This window comes from Syngnathus typhle, linkage group LG14 (assembly GCF_033458585.1).
Source record: "Syngnathus typhle isolate RoL2023-S1 ecotype Sweden linkage group LG14, RoL_Styp_1.0, whole genome shotgun sequence".
Taxonomy (NCBI): Eukaryota; Metazoa; Chordata; class Actinopteri; order Syngnathiformes; family Syngnathidae; genus Syngnathus; species Syngnathus typhle.
In genome coordinates this window covers 12492513-12512611 of record NC_083751.1, presented here as the reverse complement: position 1 = coordinate 12512611, position 20099 = coordinate 12492513, and the positions used below count along the sequence as shown (strand labels likewise).

Genomic DNA, 20099 nt, shown 5'->3' with positions numbered 1-20099 from the left:
GTGATGCTGCGGTGAAAGCCAGCTACGTAATTGCTAGCCAAATAGCATTAGCGTCACAGCCATACTGTGATGGGGAGTTCGTCAAAAACTGTATGTTGAAGGCTGCCGAAATTGTGTGTCCTGAGAAGCGACAAGCTTTTGCCAATATTAGCTTGACGGGAAATACCGTGGCAGACAGGATTTCGGAACTATCGGCAAACTTGGACAGCCAACTGAAACGCAAATGGGAGTCATTTCTGGCATTTTCCATTGCAATTGATGAGAGTACTGATGTTACGGACGTCGCTCAATTGGCCATATTCATTCGTGGAGTTGACGAGACTTTGACTGTCACAGAAGAGTTTCTCGAGTTGGTGCCGATGACCGACACCACAACAGCTGATGACATTTTCCGCTCCGTTGTTGGAGCGCTGGACAGAGTCGGGGCGGACTGGTCCCGCGCCGTAAGCCTGCCTACTGATGGTGCGCCGTCAATGATCGGGAAAAAGGCAGGGGTTGTGACAAAGTTCAGAGAGAAAGTACAAGCCGCAAATGGAAGAGGTGATTTTTTGACATTTCATTGCATTTTGCATCAGGAAGCATTATGTTGCAAGTCGCTAAAAATGGATTACATCATGGAGGTGGTTGTCCAAACTGTTAATTTCATCCGAGCCAGAGGTCTCAATCATCGTCAGTTTGACAGCTTTCTCAGTGACTGTGTGGTGAATTCTCTTCGATGGTCCGCTGGTCTTCCAAACAAAATGGTGAAAAAGTGGCTGGCTCGGGAAGGAAAACTTCAGTCACACACGGCTGATTGGGGAAAGATTTTATTCAACCGATGTCAGAGAGAAGTGTCTCGCGCCCTAGCCAAGATGTCGAGTCCCCTTGTCTACTCTCGCCCTAAAACTTATACTCTTGCGCTTCGCTTTACGCATTGTTTACTTGTGTGTCTATCGTGTAATATGTCTTGTCACCGTGGGATAGGGAAAACATTATTTCGATGTCTTTGTGTGTCTCGGCATGTGAAGATGTTGACAATAAAGCAGACTTTGACTTTGAGCGCTCACATGGGGCTGTTGGCTGACCTATGACCCCGCAGTCCGCCTCCCTAAGTCTACACGGTGCGTATCTTAGCAGTTGTTAATGGAAACCAGATGTGTCTGGCGCCAATGAGCCTACCTTCTTGGACCAAGCCCCAAACAATCCCACACGAACCTGACCCGGTCACACTTAGGCTTAAACATCAAACATCTACCGGTCCAAAACCAGTCCGATGTGCATCATAAGAATGAGACAACAGTTTGGTAGAATCAGTTTTACTCATCAATTTCTCCAGCTCGTGTAAAAGTATATCTGGGTGTATATTTCCAGTCATTTCTCCAGCTCGTGTAAAAGTAGATATGGATGTATATTTCCAGTATTTTCTTGTAACGCTCACGATTTCCTTTTTGTTTAGTCAAAAGTGCCTCTGTCGGCTCTAGTGACCTCTGGTGACTACTCATCGCTGCCCCGTGTGTAATTTGATGGCTTGGTGATAAAATACTGCCTTCACAATTGGCAATTGCGTTGGCTGTGTGGGGTGTTGGCTAAAATATACACGGATCAGCTTTCAATAAGAGTGGTAGCATGTTAAATGTGTGCAGCACGTATTTAATTGCGCTGTGAATTTTTTTTGGGGGGGGGGGTCTTTGGTGTTTGAGGTGTGCCACAGCTTTCTTGCTCATTTGGAAATTATGAACAAGACGCGGCTGCCATTTAGGTGTCATCATTGCAAGCTTCCCCAACTTCACAATGGGGGAACATTTGCATGCTTTGGGCAGGAGCGGCGCTCATGGGAAGAAACCTAAAAGCCATCGAGCATCGGCGTCTTCATCGCTGTCATCCATGGCGAGAGGAGCGGCAGGACGACGGCTCCAGCTTTAGCCTGTCAGCGGCGGTGCCTCACAGATGAAGGCGTGCTGCGCGTCTGCGTTGCAGTAGGCGGACGTCCAACGAGAGGAGCTCTTCGCCAGCAAGCATGGCGACGACCCCGAAAGACCTGACGCAAACGCAACGTCATTTCCAGCGCCAAACACGCTTGCTCGAAAGCCGACTGGCGAGCCCACTTACCTCGGTGCGTTGGCGCCATCTCGATGCGGCCCATCCAAAAGGATTTCCTGCCGACAAATCTCCAGAGCCAGCCCAGTTCTCGCCTGGAGCGGACGCTCGGCAGGCTGCTGTTAGACCTGTCAATAATTGGCACAATGAATCATGGAGGGATGTGACTGCAGGTTTCAGGCGCTGGCTGAGCTCGGCGCCTCACAGGAGGGAGCAGGCGCGCTCGGCGCTGGCCCAGCTGCCGAGGAACGAGCTGGCCAGGTAACAGCACCCGCCGTGGTGAGTCCAGCCCTCTTGGCAGCGGCTACCCAGCGACCTCCCCATCTGAACAACACAAACTGGCTACTGAGCAATCGCCAGACGACAACAACAAGTCTCATTGTAGGATAGCAGGCGTACTTTGCGTTGGTGTGAGTCCGCCTTCGTGTCATCTGTCACAGGGGCTGTTCCTGGATGGTGCTCATCGGTGGCGCTATCTGCTGGCAGTGCCAGTGCCACTGCCTCCTCCAACCGTAGGGAAGTCAGACTGTGGAACTGATTGAGGACAGTTGGTCAGGTTAGGGTTCCGAATGTTAGCCAAATTCGGATTCTTCTAATTCTGATTCGTGTCCTCTTTTGATGGTGGTTCTCATCTTTTTCTGTTCTGGTTCAAACGCTTGATTGTACCGTATTTTCCAGTTGTTTTCATAGTTTGGCCAGGGGTGCGACTTATACTCAGGAGTGACTTGCGTGAAATTATTGACACATTGTATCCTGTCACATGTTATTTTCACACTGAACCGCATGAGGGCGCTCTAGGCCTGTGGAATAATTGTAACTGCAACTGACAATGAGTCTGACGAAAGCGACGTAGAAGAGGAAGCGCTGCATCTTCTACTTCTGGAGTTAGCGGTTGTTTAAAATTGACAGGATGAAGATTTCATACCAGGCATGTTCACAGTTCGTTGTTTGTCTCGTATAACGTTACAATTATTCAGCCTTTTGTTGCCTCTATTCTATTTTTATTTTAAATTGCCTTTCAAGAGGGCATGTCTGTTCTTGGTGTTGGATTTTATCAAATTAATTTCTCCCAAAAATGCGACTTATACTTATACATATGGCTGGTACGACGTATAGTCCGGATAATACGGTGGTTCTGATTATTTTTAGTTTCTGAATTTGCTTCCGGTGTTTTTCTGAATCTTGTATTGATTTGGACTCTTGTTCTGATTTTGTTTCATGCTTTCAATCCTGGCTGTGGATGTTTTTTGTCCAATTCTTATCATGTTGTGATTCTTGGTCTTGTTCTATTCTGCTTCTTATAGTGGATCTGATTCTGGAACCTTTTTGTGGTCCCAACTAACTGTTTTCGATTTTGGTTGTGGATTTGATGTGGCTTTTTTTTCTTCTGGTCCTTGTGATTCAGTATCTTGTCCCGGTTCCTGTTTTTATTATTGTTTTGCTTCTTGATCTATTTAGTTTTTTCTTCTGATCCTTATTCTGAGTTTGGTTTTTGTCTAGGTCCTGTTCCTATTTTAGCTTCTTTAGTCAACGTTCGGTCTTACCGTCCAAACTTTCTGGTCCGGCTTTGCGCTCGCTGACAGCACCTTAGCACATGGAAGATGTGTGATTCAACCATTTAGTCATTCCCTACATGTGGATTTTACATTGTGGCCTATATATTGGACCAAGATAGTTCCTCAAAATTCAGGTCTACCTACCTTGAGTCCAGCATTGCCGGCATTTCTGGCGACTTCTTTGTGTGTGTGTGGGGGGTGCCCTTGGTCCTGCAGTTCTTCCTGGCCGTGGTCATCCGTAAAGGGTCGGCGGTTCGGGACGTCGCCTCGGGGAGGGTGGGTGGTCTCCCACAGAAGCTCCGCCTCCACATCCAGCATGCCGTCGTCCTCTGCCGGAAGGAGTGTGGCAATCGCCAGAGGAGGTGTGGCAACCATCGGAGGGGGAGTGGCCTTGGCAGTTTGTTCTATGCTGAGGTTGCAACGTCCTGCCGGGCAGGGACAGGAACATGACGACAGGAATAGGACACATGATCCTTATGAGCAGAAAAAATCATGTGCCTCTTTCTGATAAGGAACATGTTCAGTCTTACAGTTAACAAAATGTTACGGCTGGCATGTTCCTGCTAATGTCTGTCAGGAACAACAACAACGTAAGGTCAACAGGAATAAGACCATGCTGATCCTAACATTGATGGAAAGTAACAGGAACATGACATTGATGCCGAGGACAGAAAGACATTTGTTATGCTCAATGTAAACTTACAATTCCGAAGGTGTTGAGGACAAACGTGCACGAGCTCACCTCCTCTGGGGTCAATTATTTCCACCTTGGCTGAGGTCGTCTGTCCCAAGACGGCATTCTTGGGGTTCCTCAACGTGACCGTGAAGTTCTCGTCATTCTCCTCCAGGCCATCGGCTTCCAGGTAAAGGTTCCACGTTTTCCTGTCCACTCCTACAAGGAGGGCGTGGATGGGTTACCCAACAGCTATGAGTCAGGTATTCACGCAAGGGTCACCTTCTGGTCTCACCTGGATCGAACTGTATCAGTCCGGCTGTGCTGTGTGTAAAGTCTCTACCCGCTTTGGCAGTCCCGTCCTGTGCCTGCAAGGAGTCACCGTGTATGCTCCCTGTGACACTTTTTTTTTTTTGTCCGTGGTGCATTTTATACCTGGATGGCCACGTAGGCCGGGTCGGCACTCTTCCCACGTCGTTGAATCTGGATCTGGAGCATTCCCGCCGTCTCGCACGTCCGAAAACAGCTGGCTGTCAACTCGATTCGGGACCAGGAAAGGTTCAGCCTGCATCCGACGCGCGACTCGTTACGCTAGTCATCTGAGACTGAAGTGCGCTGTTCACTATGCTAGTTGCTAGTCACATGACACCACCACACCTAGCAGGCTCCTGTCTTGGACATTTTTCTCTGGAAATCAGCAGGACCCCGTATAAGAAAAATAGTCATCCGCATCATCATTTTTTCCCTTACCCCATTTCTGAATCCTATTTTGGTATTCTAACAATTTTCAAAGAAGCCAATTTTTTAAAATTCGGAACTCTGCTAATACGAAGAAGGTAATTGTAGCAATTAGCATCGCAACAGACACATAAATGGGCTACACTACATTTGCGGCACGGCGACGTTCCCTGCCAGGTCGCTTAGTCGGAACAGGAAGCCGTCTTCTGTCACGTCTACGTCGGCAGGCACCACGTAGACCAGCGAGCGGCCCTCTACATCTCGCTGTGAGAAACGGCCTTGGACGTAAGCTCCTGGAAGCATGGGGGTGAGGACGCCCGTGGGGAAGCAAGCCGCCAGTGAGTCGGGTCACGTCGCAACTTGGCTCAAGCAAATCACATGTCGAGTGGCACCAACTTGCTCAGCAGTCACAACATAGTATGGCAGCCCTCTTACCAGTGCGGATGTTCTCCAGGTGGCCAAAGCGGGGCGGTGTGATAACGGCAAACTGGAGCCGATCAGGCGGACTGTGAGTGTCGGCGGCCCGCAGATGCTTGGACGTGATCAACAGTGCCCGGCGGCCGTCGCTCAGCTGGACCACCTCGCTGGGGTGACCCAAGGCGGTCAGGAAGGGAGCCGAGCGGTCTGCATGCTCCACCTAAGCGCAGAAACAGGGAGTCAGCAGAGTTCTGAGGCATAGATTTGCAGGTTGCTCACCAGCTGTCTTTGTTTTTTGTTAGCCAGGTCAGATACATAATTGGTTGATTTTTGTTGCAGTTGTGCTCAGAAGCCACTGGGTCGCGCTAATCACAATTGTTTGGACTGCCTATTTTGAGCTTACTTTTTCTTTTTATGTCAGGATTCAAGGACTGAGGAATGAACCCGTTTTATGCCTGGATTTGGCTCTCAAACAAGGGCTATGGCATCAGTCCACGGTTAAAATTAAAGCTATGGCTAAACATTCAAGTTTGGGACATTTACTTTCATTTTTGCTGAATTTTCAAGTCTTCATTGATGGTGATTCGATTGCAACCGAAGTGATCATAGCTTACGTGTATGTGAAAGACAGACGGCTTCGTCCTCAACTGCCCGTATTTCAAGTAGCCCCGGTTGCGGCCGTCGCCAGGCAGGAAGTGGAAGCTGTCGTTGAGCGGCCGGCTCGTCGGGTCGGCGCCCAGGTTATGCCGGTAAGCCAGTTGGCGCCCATCCACGTCCGCCTGGGTGAAGCCCGCCTGCATCAGGAGCCTGGGTGCGGAGCCGAGCGGGATGCCCCGCAGCAGCAGGCGTCCGTATCGCGGCAGCCGGGTCAGCGTGAAGGTGAGCTCGGAGGCAGACGCCTGAGCATCGCTGAGCCGCAGGTGCTCGGCGGTGATGGCTGCCATGCTGCCGTCTTGCACGCGCATGCCCACGTTGACTTCCAACGTCGGCGGGATGCGGTCTACCTCTTCGATGGACAAATGCACGCTGCCGACTTGTGTCCGCTCACCGTTGCTCACCACAAAACTGACGCACGAAACAAAGTTGGCGGGGAAAAAAGGTCAACAACTCTTTGGACCAGACCAATCGCGTGCAAAACACACAAACATGCTGCACTCGTCACACACAAACGTGCACTAACACACTTGCCCTGGACCTAACCCAGACACACATATACAACACACGCACAAATACAAATACACTCGCGCACAATGACAAACATGAAGACTCATGTCCAACACACATATACGACGACACGTGTACATAACGACGTGTGCCAGACAAAACCACATACAAATACGCCACAAAACCACACACCCACATCTGCAGAAAAAAACACACATGCAAACACACAATCACGCAGCAAATATCACTCTTGCAAAACATACAGACAAAACGACATGCACATCCAAACGAACTACATGCACGTCCAAACGAACTGAGTGTCCACACACATCTATGCACACAGATGCAGCCAGCACAATCTGTCCCTCCGCCCTGGAGCCAATCAGCTGACAAAGCGCCACAAGTTTCAAAATCCTGGGCCAGCAAACGCACACGCAGACGCATTGGCACGCGCATCGCGGTGCAACATCTGTCAGTGGCGTTGGCCATGGATGTTTGGCACGCCGGCGTGCCAGCGTTGTTGTTGTCGCTCTCCTAATGGCGACCATTCATCACCCGTTGTCATGCCAACACACACGCACGCATTCTTTTTGGCTATGATGGGTTTGCGCTTGTGCCGCTAAACGTGCAGCCGGTTGGCATGTCGTCTTTGGCATCTTGTTGCCAAACACGGCAAGCCGGCACTCTCTGGTGTCCCAAATGGGCCCCCCCCTCATCCAAGCTTCCCAACATGCAAAGTCCGCCACCTGCCAAATTGGCGCCCGCCGCTCGTACATCAACAGAAAAGCCTTCTTTTCTCGGATGCTTGACGGTGCGAGGCGTCCCCTCCCTCACTAACCTGAAGGTGTCGCTGCGTTGCAGTTGTCCGTTGTTGTGCGTGTAGCAGACGCGCTGCGCGGCCACATCCATTTGCGTGAAGGTGTCGAGCGGCATGCCAGGTTGCATTACGGCGTGCAGCAGGCCGTGGCGCGGCGTCACCGTCACCGTGTAGCGCAGCCGATTGGGGCGCCCACCGCCGTCCCACGCCCGCAGGAAGTCGGTGTTCAGGACCACGCGCTCTCCCGCCCTTACGCGCACCTCGCCCGTCCACACAAAGATGTCGCCTGAGAAAGCAAACCGGGACACAAACGAGAAAGCGCAGAAGCGAGCGCATGAGGATTTACTTGAAGTGGATTTTGATAATGCAAACAACCACATTGATTAAAATGCGGAAGCAAGTGACAAAGTCAACTCCGAAGTGCCAAAAGAAGAACGTCAAGCAGCCAAAAGCTGAATGACATCCGGGTGATGTCATCACAGGAAGGTCACGGTGGTTGGCGCGTGGAGACATGTGGCCTGTCAATAATTGAGCACCCCCCCCAAGTGCCTGCCAGAAGTGTCCAGGTGGTCCCGAGGTGTTGTCTCGGCCGTGTTCACCCGACTGGCAAAGTGGGCACGTCCGCGTCGGTCGCAATCAATAATAGATGAGACGTTGCCCGCGTGCCAAGCCGCCATGTTTGGCACACTCGCCCGCTGTGGAGTGCGACCGCCTCCGAGACTAAACGGCGCCAACCCGGACACATCAAGACCGGGGGGGCCGAAGAAATGAAAAGAGGAAAGTCAACAAGAAAGCGCACGAGGCAGCCACTTGAAGTAAACGAGGACACAAATGAAGTAAAAGAGAAGGAATCAAACAAGCCGCAATGAGGCCAACACAAGGAGGTGCACGAAGAAGCAAACACAAGCAGGTAAAAGCAGGTAAAAGCATCACGCAGGCGGGGCAAAGCGGGGAGCGAAGGGGACAACGTCAAGCAAAAAACAGGTCGTCAATGAACCCAAGGTGGACGATAAGAAACGGCTTCCGCGAAGCGCTTCTGACCTTTGTGGGTGGCGCTGATGTTGATAGAAAAGGTGTGGAGCGAGCTTTGGTGTTCCAGGTCGCTGAGGCTGAAGCTGAAGCCGTCGTGACCTTTGAACCCGGCCGCGTCGGCGCGCTCGCCAGGCATGTAGCTCAGCCGGTTCGCGTCCACGTCATCCTGAGTGAAGTTCTGACCCGCCCCCAGCTCCATCGGGCCCGTCTCGCTCTGACCACCGGGAAGAACGTTGCCCACCGAGAAGCCAACGAGGGGAGGAGCCAAGGAGGAAGCCAAATTGGAGGAAGAGCAAAAGAGGAAGCAACATAAGCAAGGACAACATAAGCAAGAGCAACATTAGCATCACCTCCAACTGCAGCTTTCCCAAGCGTGGCGTGGCGTGTAGCAGGTAGAAGAGTTTATGGGCTGGCGTGTCGGCGTCCTCGGCCTGAAGGACCACGGCGGAGAGCCGCCGCCGCACGCCAGGCTCCACCTCTGCCCCGGCATTCCTGAAACGAGAAGACGTCGACAGTTAGCGGAAGGTGCCGCAAAGTCACACGTGAACGCAAACAGCCTCAGGTTCGGGTGTTCATGTCAGGCAAAATTTGCTCAATTTCTCAGTCGGTCCTAGAGGGAATGGTGCTTTTGCAGTTCACAATCAGAGCGGCAAACAAAGTGAGAGACAATTTAAGGGTGTATTCAGAACAGAAAAGTTCTTTAGTCCGCTTGTTTGGTCCAGACCAAAAGCGGACTTAATTTTTTTCGTTTGGTGCGGTTCCAATTCAGACTGTATATTTTGTAAGGTAAGTATACACATCCACGCTTGTGACGATCTGTGCTGCCATTGGACAGCAATGACCAGAGCGGCACAGAGAGTACAGACCCGGAAATTGAGGAAAACATGAGTCCTGCTCTGCATATTTGTGCAGTTGGTTCGGATCTTCGCTGTTTGTATTCACACCTGAAGCAAATTGCACCAGAGTACATTTGGAAGCGAACAGAGACCACTTGAAAAAGTGAGTCTTGGTCTGTTTCTTTAATCCGCACCAGGATTTGTTTGCGTGTATTCACACCTGCACAAAAGGTACGGACCAGCGTTACAATCGAAACGCTTTAAATGGACCAAACAGTCAGGTCTGAATACACCCTAAAACAAAAGACGAGCAATTGGTACGCAAAGCAAACAAGAATGACACAAAGCAAGACAGAAGTGAAACAAACACAAAGAAAACAAGCACGTAAAATAACACGCGGTAACGATTTCAGGAGCTTGGATTTTCCCCCTCGTGACAGCAAATGAGCAGCTGGACGGACGGAGCAGGTCGCAGCATTGGTGTGACAGCAGGTTCCTCGCGGGGGCGCCTGCTGGTGTCGCGGGAGGGGAGAGCGGGTGGGGGGGGGGGGGGTGGCTTACACGACAAAACGTCTGTCTGCGTCTTCACTCGGAAGTAAAAGCCACGCAGGAACGCAGCCGCTGCCTTCGTCCTGCAGGAAGCGGCAGCGGACATCTGCCAAGCGCACGCGTTCCTTCGCGTTTGTTCCGCCTGCTCGCGCTGCCACGCTGCCGCTGCCGCCCGGGTCCGGAGGGGTTCCTAACAGGGGGCGGGGTTGATGGGGGGTGACGTGCAAGCCAGTGAAGGGTGCAAATTCATCACTCATTCAAATGAAAACAGTTTGAGCGCTCACGCACTCAAGCAGAGCGACCCGCCACATGTCCGCCCCCACGACGGCGACTTCCCGCCAGCTCACCGATAATGACGTTGTTTCGCATGGTGGCACGGGTACAACTTTGAAACATTCCACGTGCTCCCCGTGACATGAGCGCCTCAAAAAAAGCAAGCATGTACCACCAAGGAATCAAATAAGGAAGAACAGCAATGCACAAACCACGTTAAGCAAAGGAGAAAAATCTAGCCAATGAGGCCGCGTGGAAAGTAAATCGAGACACAAACGAGACCGGCGGGAGGCCACGTACAACCCGTCTGCCTCCTGTTTCGAAAGAAATTTCACATTTTGCGCATACTTGAGGAGGTGGGGCGGGTGGTCGTCAACGGGCATCACGGTAACGGTGGCGGTAGCACTGAGTGAGTGGACGCCATCTGTCAGTCGCAGAGTCAGCCGGTCATCCAGGCTCTCCGAGTCATCGTGCGCGTACCACAGGTGCATGCCTCAATGAACAGGGCAAATGCTCCGTCAGCAACAAGAAGCTTTTGCCACTTGAGGAACGGCAGGAAGGGGCGGGGCCTACCCTGGCGCAGCTGCCGCAGGGTGAAGGACATGACGGCGATGGCGGAAGCGCGGGCCTCTTCTCCAGGGCGGGAGACGCTCATCTTCAGGCTGCCGTGCGCCGGCGCCGCTGTCAGGCTGAAGGTCAGCTCATCCGGGGGGGCATCCAGGTCAAAGGCGTCCAGGAGGGACGGTGTCAACTCCCGCGTGCCCCCCTCCTTCACCTGGACACAACGCCTCACTCAATATGGCGCAGGTGTGACATGCACATGGTGACGTACTGTAAAGTTGGCGAGATGCAGCGACGGCGCCTCATCATTGGTGGGCTTGATGATGATGTCGACGGGGACAGAGGCAGAGTGATGCAACCCATCACTCACACCAATGAGCAATCGGTCCGCCGTGGGCTCCGCCCCTTTGTGCTCTGATTGGACGTAGTTGACGAAGCCCGACGTCAACTCGTCCAGCTTGAATGATTCTGCCGAAACTCCAAAAAGGTTTTTGACATGCACGAGAATGCAATTGTGCCGATCACGCTTGCTGACCTACGGCAATTCCCGCATTGCTCTTTTCGGACCCGGCTGCTGGCTGAACGTTCTCCAGGAAGCCGTGCAGGGGCTTGGCATCCAGGTGAAAGGTCAGCTGCTCTGGAGTGCTATCGGGGTCTGAGGCCCCCAGGATGGCTCCGCGCAGGCACGCCCTCAAACCCTCGTCCACCTGCAACGCGGACGCTCCTGCAGCACACACACGCCCGCCCGTGCACATGCTCGCTGGCGCATGCCCATCAACAAAAACACGCTCGAAGCGCTCTTGGCTCGTATTCCCGCAAGGACCATTGTCTTCCCCAAAGGAAGGGAAGCTTCCCAGTATGCAGAGCATGCTTGGCACAGAAAGGTGTCGGCGTCCTTCATCGACGCTGACGAGCAGCTCGCAGGCACACGTACACAAACTCACCCAGGACCACGCTGGGAACTTTGTTGTTGACTGGAAGCAGCGTGATGTTGAGGTCGTACACGGGGAGCGTGCCATGCAGAGGTATGGGCGGTGCGTCACGGTGGCAACAGCCGTCCGTCCCGCCCTCGTTGCCGTCGGAGATGATGAGTGTGACAGTGTCGGATGTGGAGGCGGGGCCAATCTCGCCACCTGAACACTCCGACAGGAAGTTGCACAGTCGAGAGCAGCCGGGCTGGTGGCTAAGCTCTTGCGCATTAGCTTAGCATGAAGGTTTAGCTTAAGTGCGTTAGCTTGAACAACATTGGCCAACGTCAGCGTGATGATGAGAATGATGAAACTCAAGTGCATTGGCTTAGCAATGTTAACTAAAATTAACCTGAAGAAGTAGCTGCTGTGTGGTAGTTTAGCAACATTAGCCCAAGACAACATCATGATGCAGCTCGAGTGGATCGGCTTAGCAATGTTAGCTATTTAACATGAGCACAAGCAAACCTTCGATAAATTTAACACAGTAACATCACGATATCATGTATGCCACCTTAACAACGTTAGCTGAATTGAGTGCACCGGAGCAGTCAAGCGTGTTAGCTTATCATCATTAGGTAACGTTAGCATTGGTACGCCTTACCCGTGTGCACGTAGAACACGTGACCCTGCAGGAGGTCCATCTGGGTGAACTTGTCCACGGGAAGTCCCGCACTGTGCAGCTCGCCCCTGGTGGGCTTCCGCGCCAACATGAAGATCAGCTCTGCATCCTCGCTGTCGTGGTCAGTGGCCGCCACATAGTCGGCAGTCAGCTGGACGCGGCCGCCCTCGGGGCAGCGCAGCTCGCCCCGCAGGCCCGCGTTCAGCTGCGGAGGTACGTCATTCACGGGCACCACCTGACGGAGCAAAGGTTGACACCAGCTATGTCATGTTAAATTTGAATAGACGACACAAATGGACACAAACGATTGTCAGAGTCACATGAGCAAGTTGGGAGTTTTACTGGATTATTGACACAAGATTAATTTTGTTGATTGTTCTCATCAAATTTTGAAAAAAAACATTCAGAAAAAACCGTTCACAATACACACGTGGATGAGCAGGTCCAGCAAGACAGCGTTGACGCCATCCGTTACGCGAAGTCCGGCGTCGTCCTGTGTGCTCTCCGAGTCGTCATGGATGTACCTGCGACGCGGATTGCACCGGTAAAATGGAGGCTATGAGGCGGTCTCGAAGGGGGGGGGGAGCGTCACCTGACGGCGAGTCCTCTGAGATCGGCCAGCGTGAATGAGTCGCCAGGTCGCAGGCTCCGTCCACGCAATTCCAGTCGACCGCAGCGCGGTGAGCGCTCAAGCGCCACCTTGAGGTTCGATTGGCGGGTGTCGCTGTCGCGCACCAGCACGTGCTCGTCCGTCACGAACACCGTCCCGCCTTCCTCCACGCGCAGCAGGTTGCTGAAAGCCTGAGCGCACGTGCCACACACGCCCGTCAACAAAGCGCGAGCCGAGTGGGCGAGCACCAAGGTAACGTTGTGGTGACCTCGGGTGGCCGGTCGTCGACGGGCGTGACGGTGATGTTGAAGTCGAGGCCGGAGAGGGCGCCACCACGACGGTCGCTGACAGTGAAGATAAATCGGACGTCGAGTGGGTCAGGGCCGATGTCCTCCAGCGGTGGCATGTACGCCACCTTCAGGTGGTCGACCGCGTGCTGCCACGAGCCACAACGCGCGGTCAGCACTCGGGCCCACCGCTCGGCCGCCCTTCCGCGCACCCACCTGTGTGAAGGACTTGAGCGCCGGCGCCGTGGGATCCCGCCGCAGGGCGGCGGCGCCGTCTACAAAGATGAGGCGGCCGGCGTCCATCAAACTGTGCACGCATGGCAAAAGCATCGCTTGAGCTGAAGGTCTGACGAAGCCCATTGTGGCACGCGCGACGCCTGTACCCGGGATGCGTCGGGCTGTGACAGGGCAGGGTGACGGTGTAGGTGAGGTCAGCGTGCGGGTGTTCGGGGTGGCTGAAGCACAGGTGTGCACGGGTGACAAAGGCCACTTGAGTCTCCTTCAGCGTCAGGTGACGCACGCTGCCTCCGGACTCCACCGGGAGCTCGTCCTCCATGGGGAACACCACCACTGACACCATCTGCGGGGCAGGACACGGAGGAGTCGCTCAGCGAGTCGGGAGCGAGCCAGTGGGTGGGCCCCCAACTAACGTAAGCTTCCGAGAGGTTGGGCGGCACGTGCGAGTCGGCCAGCGTGACATCAAAGGAGTCCTCAAAGATTTCGTCTCCGAAGTGTTGGTAGAAGATCAGACCCTGAGTCAACTCGCGCTGGAGGAAAAACGTGACTGGAAGGCCTGTCAACGTCAACGGACAGAATAGCGCATGCATTCACAAAGGCAAACACACATACGTACACAAACGCAGAGTCAAAAACACACACACTCACCGGAGTTGCGTGGGTCGGCTCTGGAGACAAGCCGGCCGGCCCTGGGGGGGGTGTCCACCCTGAAGAGGATGCGGTCGTCGGGCGAGTCCGGGTCGGAAGCTAAGAGGGCGGCTGGGCCCAGCCTGAGGGCGCCACCCTCGGGCACCTCCAGCGCCACATTGTTGACCAGGGAAGGCGGCATGTCGTCGCGTGGCAGGATGTTGATGGGGAACTTATAGCGCAGGCTATGGCGCCCGTCGCTGATGCGGAAGACCACATGGTCGCGGGTGCTCTCACCGTCCGAGTGCTCGTAGGCCACCACGCCCTCGCGCAGGTCTCGCACACCGAATGCAAACGCCTTCACACCTGCCGTGCCGCAGGAGGAACGGGACAGCGTTGATATGTCGCTGCCCCATCGCGTAGGCCCTTCTGTCATCACGGCCACGCGTCATCATTGCGATAAGCGCCATCGCTGTCAATCGACATTGTGCCACAACGATGACATCATCATGCAATTGTGACACCATTGCGATATCAATCTGTCATCGTCACGTCAATCCATCAACGCTCATCCTGACAGCCACTAATGAGCGAGAATGGTCGCATCTTTCTCACGGTTCGCTCTCGGCCCACTTGGCAATCTCGGCACTTCCTGGCTCAGCATAACAACAAAAATGGGCGGCGTGCCGCGTAGCGGGCACAGAGCAACACGCTAACGCTAACAGCAGGCTGCGTGTCGTCGTCAGCGCCCGCGCTTTGATTCAATTAGCGAGCGCCACGCGAACCTACCAGACGCAATTGGAGGGGTTGCCGCCACGTGGTGTCCGTCCCGGCGGCCGCGCACGTGCCAGGACAGAAGGCTTGGGTCACGTGACAGATTGGGGCACGGGCGCTCGCCAGCCGCTCACTCGTTAGCGGCACCACCGAGGGGACACAGGCGGCCGGTCAGCGCGAGAGGCAAGGCGCTAATTGGGCCCGAAGGTGGTGCCGGGCGCGGGACTGGCCCGCCGCTATTTGGCCCAAGCCGTCTGTCGCACGTGCCACGCCAAAAGCAAATCACTTTGATGCTTTTAACCCAAAAAGTAAGCTTGTTACTCACACGAAAGAGTTTCTCAGGTCGTTTAAACGATGATTGATGAGAAACTCATCCTTCTTAACATTTGAATTTCAATGAAAACCTATCGGAAAGACAACCATTACGTTTTCAGCCATATGGAATTTTTTCATTTTTAAAAACCTCTTAGGATGTACCATGATGTCATCATTGTGATGTTTAATTCTGTTCGCTGGCGCACGCGGGTGTGAAGGAAGTGTTGTTAATTGGTCCCAAAGGTGTGATTGGGCCCAGCGCCCGAAAGGGAGGGGCGCCCGTGGTCGGGACGGGAACACAGGCGGGCTGGCGTCCAATTGACCGAAGGCGTCGTACGCTGCCCGCCGTTCCAATGAAGACGGGACGACGCCGCAGCAAAACTTGACAAATTTTGGAAAAATCCACTTGGCCGCTTTGACTTTCCGCCACTGACAGTAAGAGAAGTTGCTGGTCAATGTGGAAGAAGATGAGGATGATTATGCCCGCAGGCAACTCGCATGTCGTTTAGCACGCACGGCGAGCAATCTGCTGGGCCCCACCACCCATGGTCGCCCAGTTCCACGGGTGCGCATGCATGCATACTCACTTCGGCAGCCATTTTGTGGCCAGGTCATAAGAGCGCTCACCTCTCACAATGAGGCACCCATGCACGGGCCCATCCACAGCAACCAGGACGACATCGTCGAGGTTGTCGCGGTCCACGATCTGCAGCTCCTCCCACGTGATGGCTCGCGATTGACCCTCCAGCAGGTCTAAACCTGAGCGGAGGCCGAAGGGCTATGTGTGAGCTGACGGACAGGGGCCGATATGCGCTCGTGGCCTACCCGTGTTCCAGGAGACCCGGGGCGCGTCGGTCTCCGCTGCCCTGATGGACACGTGGACAACAATGGGCGGACTGAAAGCGTCGGAAGTGTCAATGGCCCGGAACTCCATCTGGTACAAAAAGCAGAAGCGTTCCTGAGCCAGCGAGAACAACACTCAAGCAAAAAAGCGCATGTTAGGAAAAGCTAGCACTGCGGCTAGCACGCTAGCAAGTACAATTTGTATTTAAAGTGTATTTATAAGTGTCGACTGCATTTTCTATGTAGATGAGTGACATTCACGGCTGCTGATTAATCAGATTTACAAGTTTAGCAGCCAAACATTGTGGCGGCATACGTACATGGCCAGTAAATTAGCAGCCGGACAAAAATAAAAGACATCCAGCCAACATAAATCAGCATTCGATTTCTCCGAATGAATTATATTGCTTTTGTCATTAGACATTTTAGCCACTAACATTTTGACTCAGGTTTTTCAATGAGCCAACTTCAGAAGCTAATGCTGAAGCTGATGTTGGAGGGAAGGAGTATGTACTGTTTTTTTCCATGTATAATGCGCAAAATTTAACTAATTTATTGTCCTAAAATCTGGGGTGCGCATTATACATGGGTCCAAAAAAAAAAAAAAAAAAATGTTTTTCTTTTTTTTTTTTATCCGGATATGATACGGAGGCCCCCATTACAGATGCGCTTTCTTCTCTGCTGTTCACTTCAAACACGCTCCATACGAACACAATGCTCTCGTATCAGACGCTTGCTCGATGACCTGCTCGTTTGCTGTCACAATGTACCCTACACAAATCCGAAACTTTTCTTCGCTATTGAGTTTGCTAGCGCATGCGCAGTGATACTGACCTGCAGAATCTTTGTTCCCAAAGATGATCTTTTTTCTGAAATAGTTTTACGTTTACGGACTTAAGTAGGAGTCAAAATTTGGGTGCGTATTATGCATGGGTACATGCTTTTTTCCAGCATCAACATGCCATTTTTAGGGTGCGTATTATACATGGAAAAAACCGGTATACCTTTCGTCTATTTCTTACATCTTGGTCTTATAAAAGAAATGTATTTTATTTTGTAGTGGCTAACATTTGGGCACAAGTTAGCCAAAATTAGCACGATATCATTCGCAGAACCAAAGCAAAGTTGGTGTTGAAGAGAGCCACAGGGAGGATGCCATTTGAAAGTGATAGCTTAGCGGTAGTACCTGAAAGTTGTCGCGCGCGGGGCGGCTGCTGTTGGGCGGCTGGTAGGCCATCTTAAGGTCGTGGAGGTCGGACCAGCTGAATGAGCCGACTGGCTTGCTATGCTCGTCCAGGTGGGTGATGTAGCCTCGGGGGGGTGGGATGGTCACGTTAAACGCCAAACCGTCTTTGGGGCCCTCGGGGTCTTCAGCGTCCAGTGTGGCGGTGGTGATGGGCGTCAGGACAAACTGGTCCACTTCCAGGATGAAGGACGCCATGAAGGTGGCCCGCGGCGGCTGGTTTGGCGTTGCCCCGACGATCTGGACAGGCAGCCACAGAGACTGCGTCTTGACGAAGGGGGGAGCGCAAAAATGTGTTATTGCACATACAGAACACTGTGAAGGAAGAACTTTTTGGAGCGCTCGGAATGCCAAAGTGTCACTTCCTGACTGCCAACAAAGGTGCAACAACGTTAACGCTTCTCTTGAATTGTTAGCGTTGACCGAGTGCAAATACACTGCTAGCAGGAGGAGCTTTGGATCCCGCAGGCAAAAACGTCCCAGAGTAAGAAAGCAGTCATCTTGGAAATTGAGGCCAGTCCAGTCTTGACGCGCTGTGAGCTAACCTCCAGCAGAGCCCTGGTCTCCTGCTCCCTCAGCTCCACGCTGATGGCGATGTAGTCAAGGTCGGGCGAGGGCGGGCTTAAGTGTCGGTACTTGAGGCCCGAACTCAGGAAGTCATGGCAGGTGGTCTTCAGGAAATGGACTTCCTTGGTGCCCGACGCGCAGGCTCGGTTGCCCGGGCAAAGCGCTGCCGCGTCACGACCTGGACGCAAAGCACATCCAAGCACGTTGATGGCACTCGGGGAACTTCAACATTCAAGTATGACAAGAAGGACGTCCCATCGCTTTGGAGATAACTGTCAAATGAGTCAGTCCGACCGTGGGAGGAAGTGGGGGGGCTTGGGAATCAGCCCCATACCTTTCCTCTGGAGGGCATCGTCGTCCCGCACCAGCTGGCCGGCGGTCAGCACTCCGGCGGCAGTGACCAATTGCACGGTGCACGCTGCACCGTGCCGGCTTCTGATGTTGACGACCGAGCGGTCAATGGCATTGGAGAGCGCATAAAAGTTGGGAACATACAGGGAGGTCGGGCCCAAGTCTACCAGGCCGGGCGACCGGTCCACCACGCGAACCCGCAGGACCGCTCTCTCCACTCTCGTCTCTGACAAGCCCAGCCTGCAACACATTCGTCACTTCTCGCAAGGGTGTCTCCGACGTTTTCGTGAAGTTACGAGACGTTGAAGGAACAGATAAGGTCATCTGCGCAATCCGAGGTCTCTTCTTCTCAGGAACGGCACAGGCTCTGAATCGGGGCTTCATTTGGGACACCCACTCTCGCTCGGGACGGGATTGGCACATTTGCCAACATCGCTAGCTAAAAGTAACTTGGAGCGGACGGCAGGTACTGACCTGTAGACCCGCAGTAGAACTTGGTCGCTGTCCAGCAGAGGACTTCCGTTGTGCTGGTACACGACCTCATCCGGCAGGAAGTCGCAGTCAAACACCTAATGGCAGCGAGACAAGACCAGAGCAATACTGACAACAAGCGGCTGCAAAACGCAGAGCCGGGCGACGGCAGAAAGCCGACCTGCGGCATGATGCGGCCCACCCGCTGCGTGAGCGGCTGGTTGAGGGCCACCTCCACCTTGCAGTGCGCGTCGGGCTCCGTCCGGATCTGCAGCATCTCCTTGCCCAGGAAGGCCGAGCGCCCCCTGGCCACCTCCATGCCGGCGTTCACCTCCACGATGGCACCGGCGGTCGCTCCCGCCAGCAGTAGCAGCAGTAGCACCAGCAGCGGCGGCGGCGACGCGCTCGTGGCGGCCATCTTGGAACCGCGGTGGGCAGCACCACGGACGTTACTCGCTTGACAGGCTTCCTGTCAGACAGCTCATCACTGTTGTCGCTGATGGTTTATGGCTAATTTGACATGATTGCTAATTTGTGTGCTTTGACAGAGACATGCTTGAATGGTCACTAATAGTCGTGTTTGTGCTTTTTGAAGAAGGCAAATTCAAGAGACTAACACGACCACAAAGAAAAAAAACGGCGGGACAACTAAAGACACCGCAAGGACAACAGTGAGCCCTCAAGAAAAGCGAGACAAAAGATGGCAAGAGCACCAGAACAATGTGATTCCCCCCCCCCCCTTTTTGTCCTTTTGTTATGCACCTTCTCAACACTTGACTGCCACATTTTGGCCCTCGTGTCAGTCATCTTGTTTTTCACGTTGGCTAACTTTGTCAATTTGTCACATTTTGTCTCTTGGCTCCACTTGCTTGGTCACTGCATAGCTTTGTTTTTCACTTCTCCCAACTTGACGCCAGCCTTCTTCTCACACGACCTCGATTCTCTCAGCTCTATTGTCATCTTACCACTTGGCCTTTCTGGCTTCACACAGCTTTATTCGGTCATTATCAATTCATCTCAGTGTATTGGTCAGAAGTTTGACACGTGACACGACGCCTTTGTTTGTACTTAGCGACGTGACGCGGACGCCAGCAGCATGTGGACGACTGCTTTGCACAGCAGGAGGCAAGGAAGCGGTAGTCCACGCCAACTTGGCGCCACGCCAAGAATGCTCGCGGTCGCTTACCTGTCTGTCGTTGCTGTGATTGGCTCGCGCGCGTGCACGAACGAGCAGCGGGTGCTTCTCGATCCCGACTGACAAAAGTCAACAAGGCCTAGCGAGCCGCTCGTTCCTCGTTTAGCGAGTCCCTAAGCAGACAGGAAGTCGGAGCTCAAACTTTAACTTGCGCGCGCACACACACGCGCACACATACGCCTCTGCTGGGCCCCCTCTGTTCCTCCTTCTGCACATTCCACTTGTATCCAGATGATTTTTCCACTTTGGGCCACTACACGTACACGACGTGCACGTATTCTACACAGCAAATTCAAA

The 20099-nt window shown here is 53.4% G+C and overlaps 2 protein-coding genes across 4 annotated transcripts in view; one reads left to right on the top strand and one right to left on the bottom strand.

Moving 5' to 3' along the window:
• The window catches only part of LOC133167122 (uncharacterized protein K02A2.6-like), an 84321-nt gene that overhangs the window by 9664 nt on the left and 54558 nt on the right, over positions 1-20099 (top strand). The window lies entirely within an intron of this gene.
• Positions 1280-19954, bottom strand: frem1b (Fras1 related extracellular matrix 1b). Of its 3 annotated transcripts, XM_061296797.1 has the most exons (35): positions 18789-19951; positions 18611-18705; positions 18120-18376; positions 17764-17963; positions 17162-17485; positions 15958-16066; positions 15760-15891; positions 14065-14409; positions 13830-13972; positions 13563-13759; positions 13396-13486; positions 13161-13328; positions 12875-13083; positions 12713-12806; positions 12265-12517; positions 11637-11825; positions 11228-11416; positions 10964-11160; positions 10705-10906; positions 10480-10624; positions 8824-8965; positions 8483-8687; positions 7463-7727; positions 6075-6525; positions 5479-5680; positions 5192-5336; positions 4741-4870; positions 4601-4673; positions 4375-4524; positions 3777-4057; positions 3621-3662; positions 2476-2610; positions 2282-2400; positions 2089-2204; positions 1280-2017 (listed from the first exon to the last, which is right to left on the bottom strand). In XM_061296797.1, the coding sequence occupies exons 1-35, from the start codon at positions 19023-19025 to the stop codon at positions 1899-1901; spliced, it is 6351 nt and encodes a 2116-aa protein (XP_061152781.1). In that variant the 5' UTR covers positions 19026-19951; the 3' UTR covers positions 1280-1898. The 3 variants fall into 3 exon arrangements, 2 of the variants coding, with proteins under 2 accessions (XP_061152781.1, XP_061152782.1); XR_009717833.1 differs by lacking the exons at positions 1280-2017; positions 2089-2204; positions 2282-2400; ... (2 more) ...; positions 3777-4057; positions 4375-4524 and having other exon boundaries at positions 4652-4673; positions 4741-4992; positions 18789-19954; XM_061296798.1 differs by lacking the exons at positions 1280-2017; positions 2089-2204; positions 2282-2400; ... (4 more) ...; positions 4601-4673; positions 5192-5336 and having other exon boundaries at positions 18789-19954.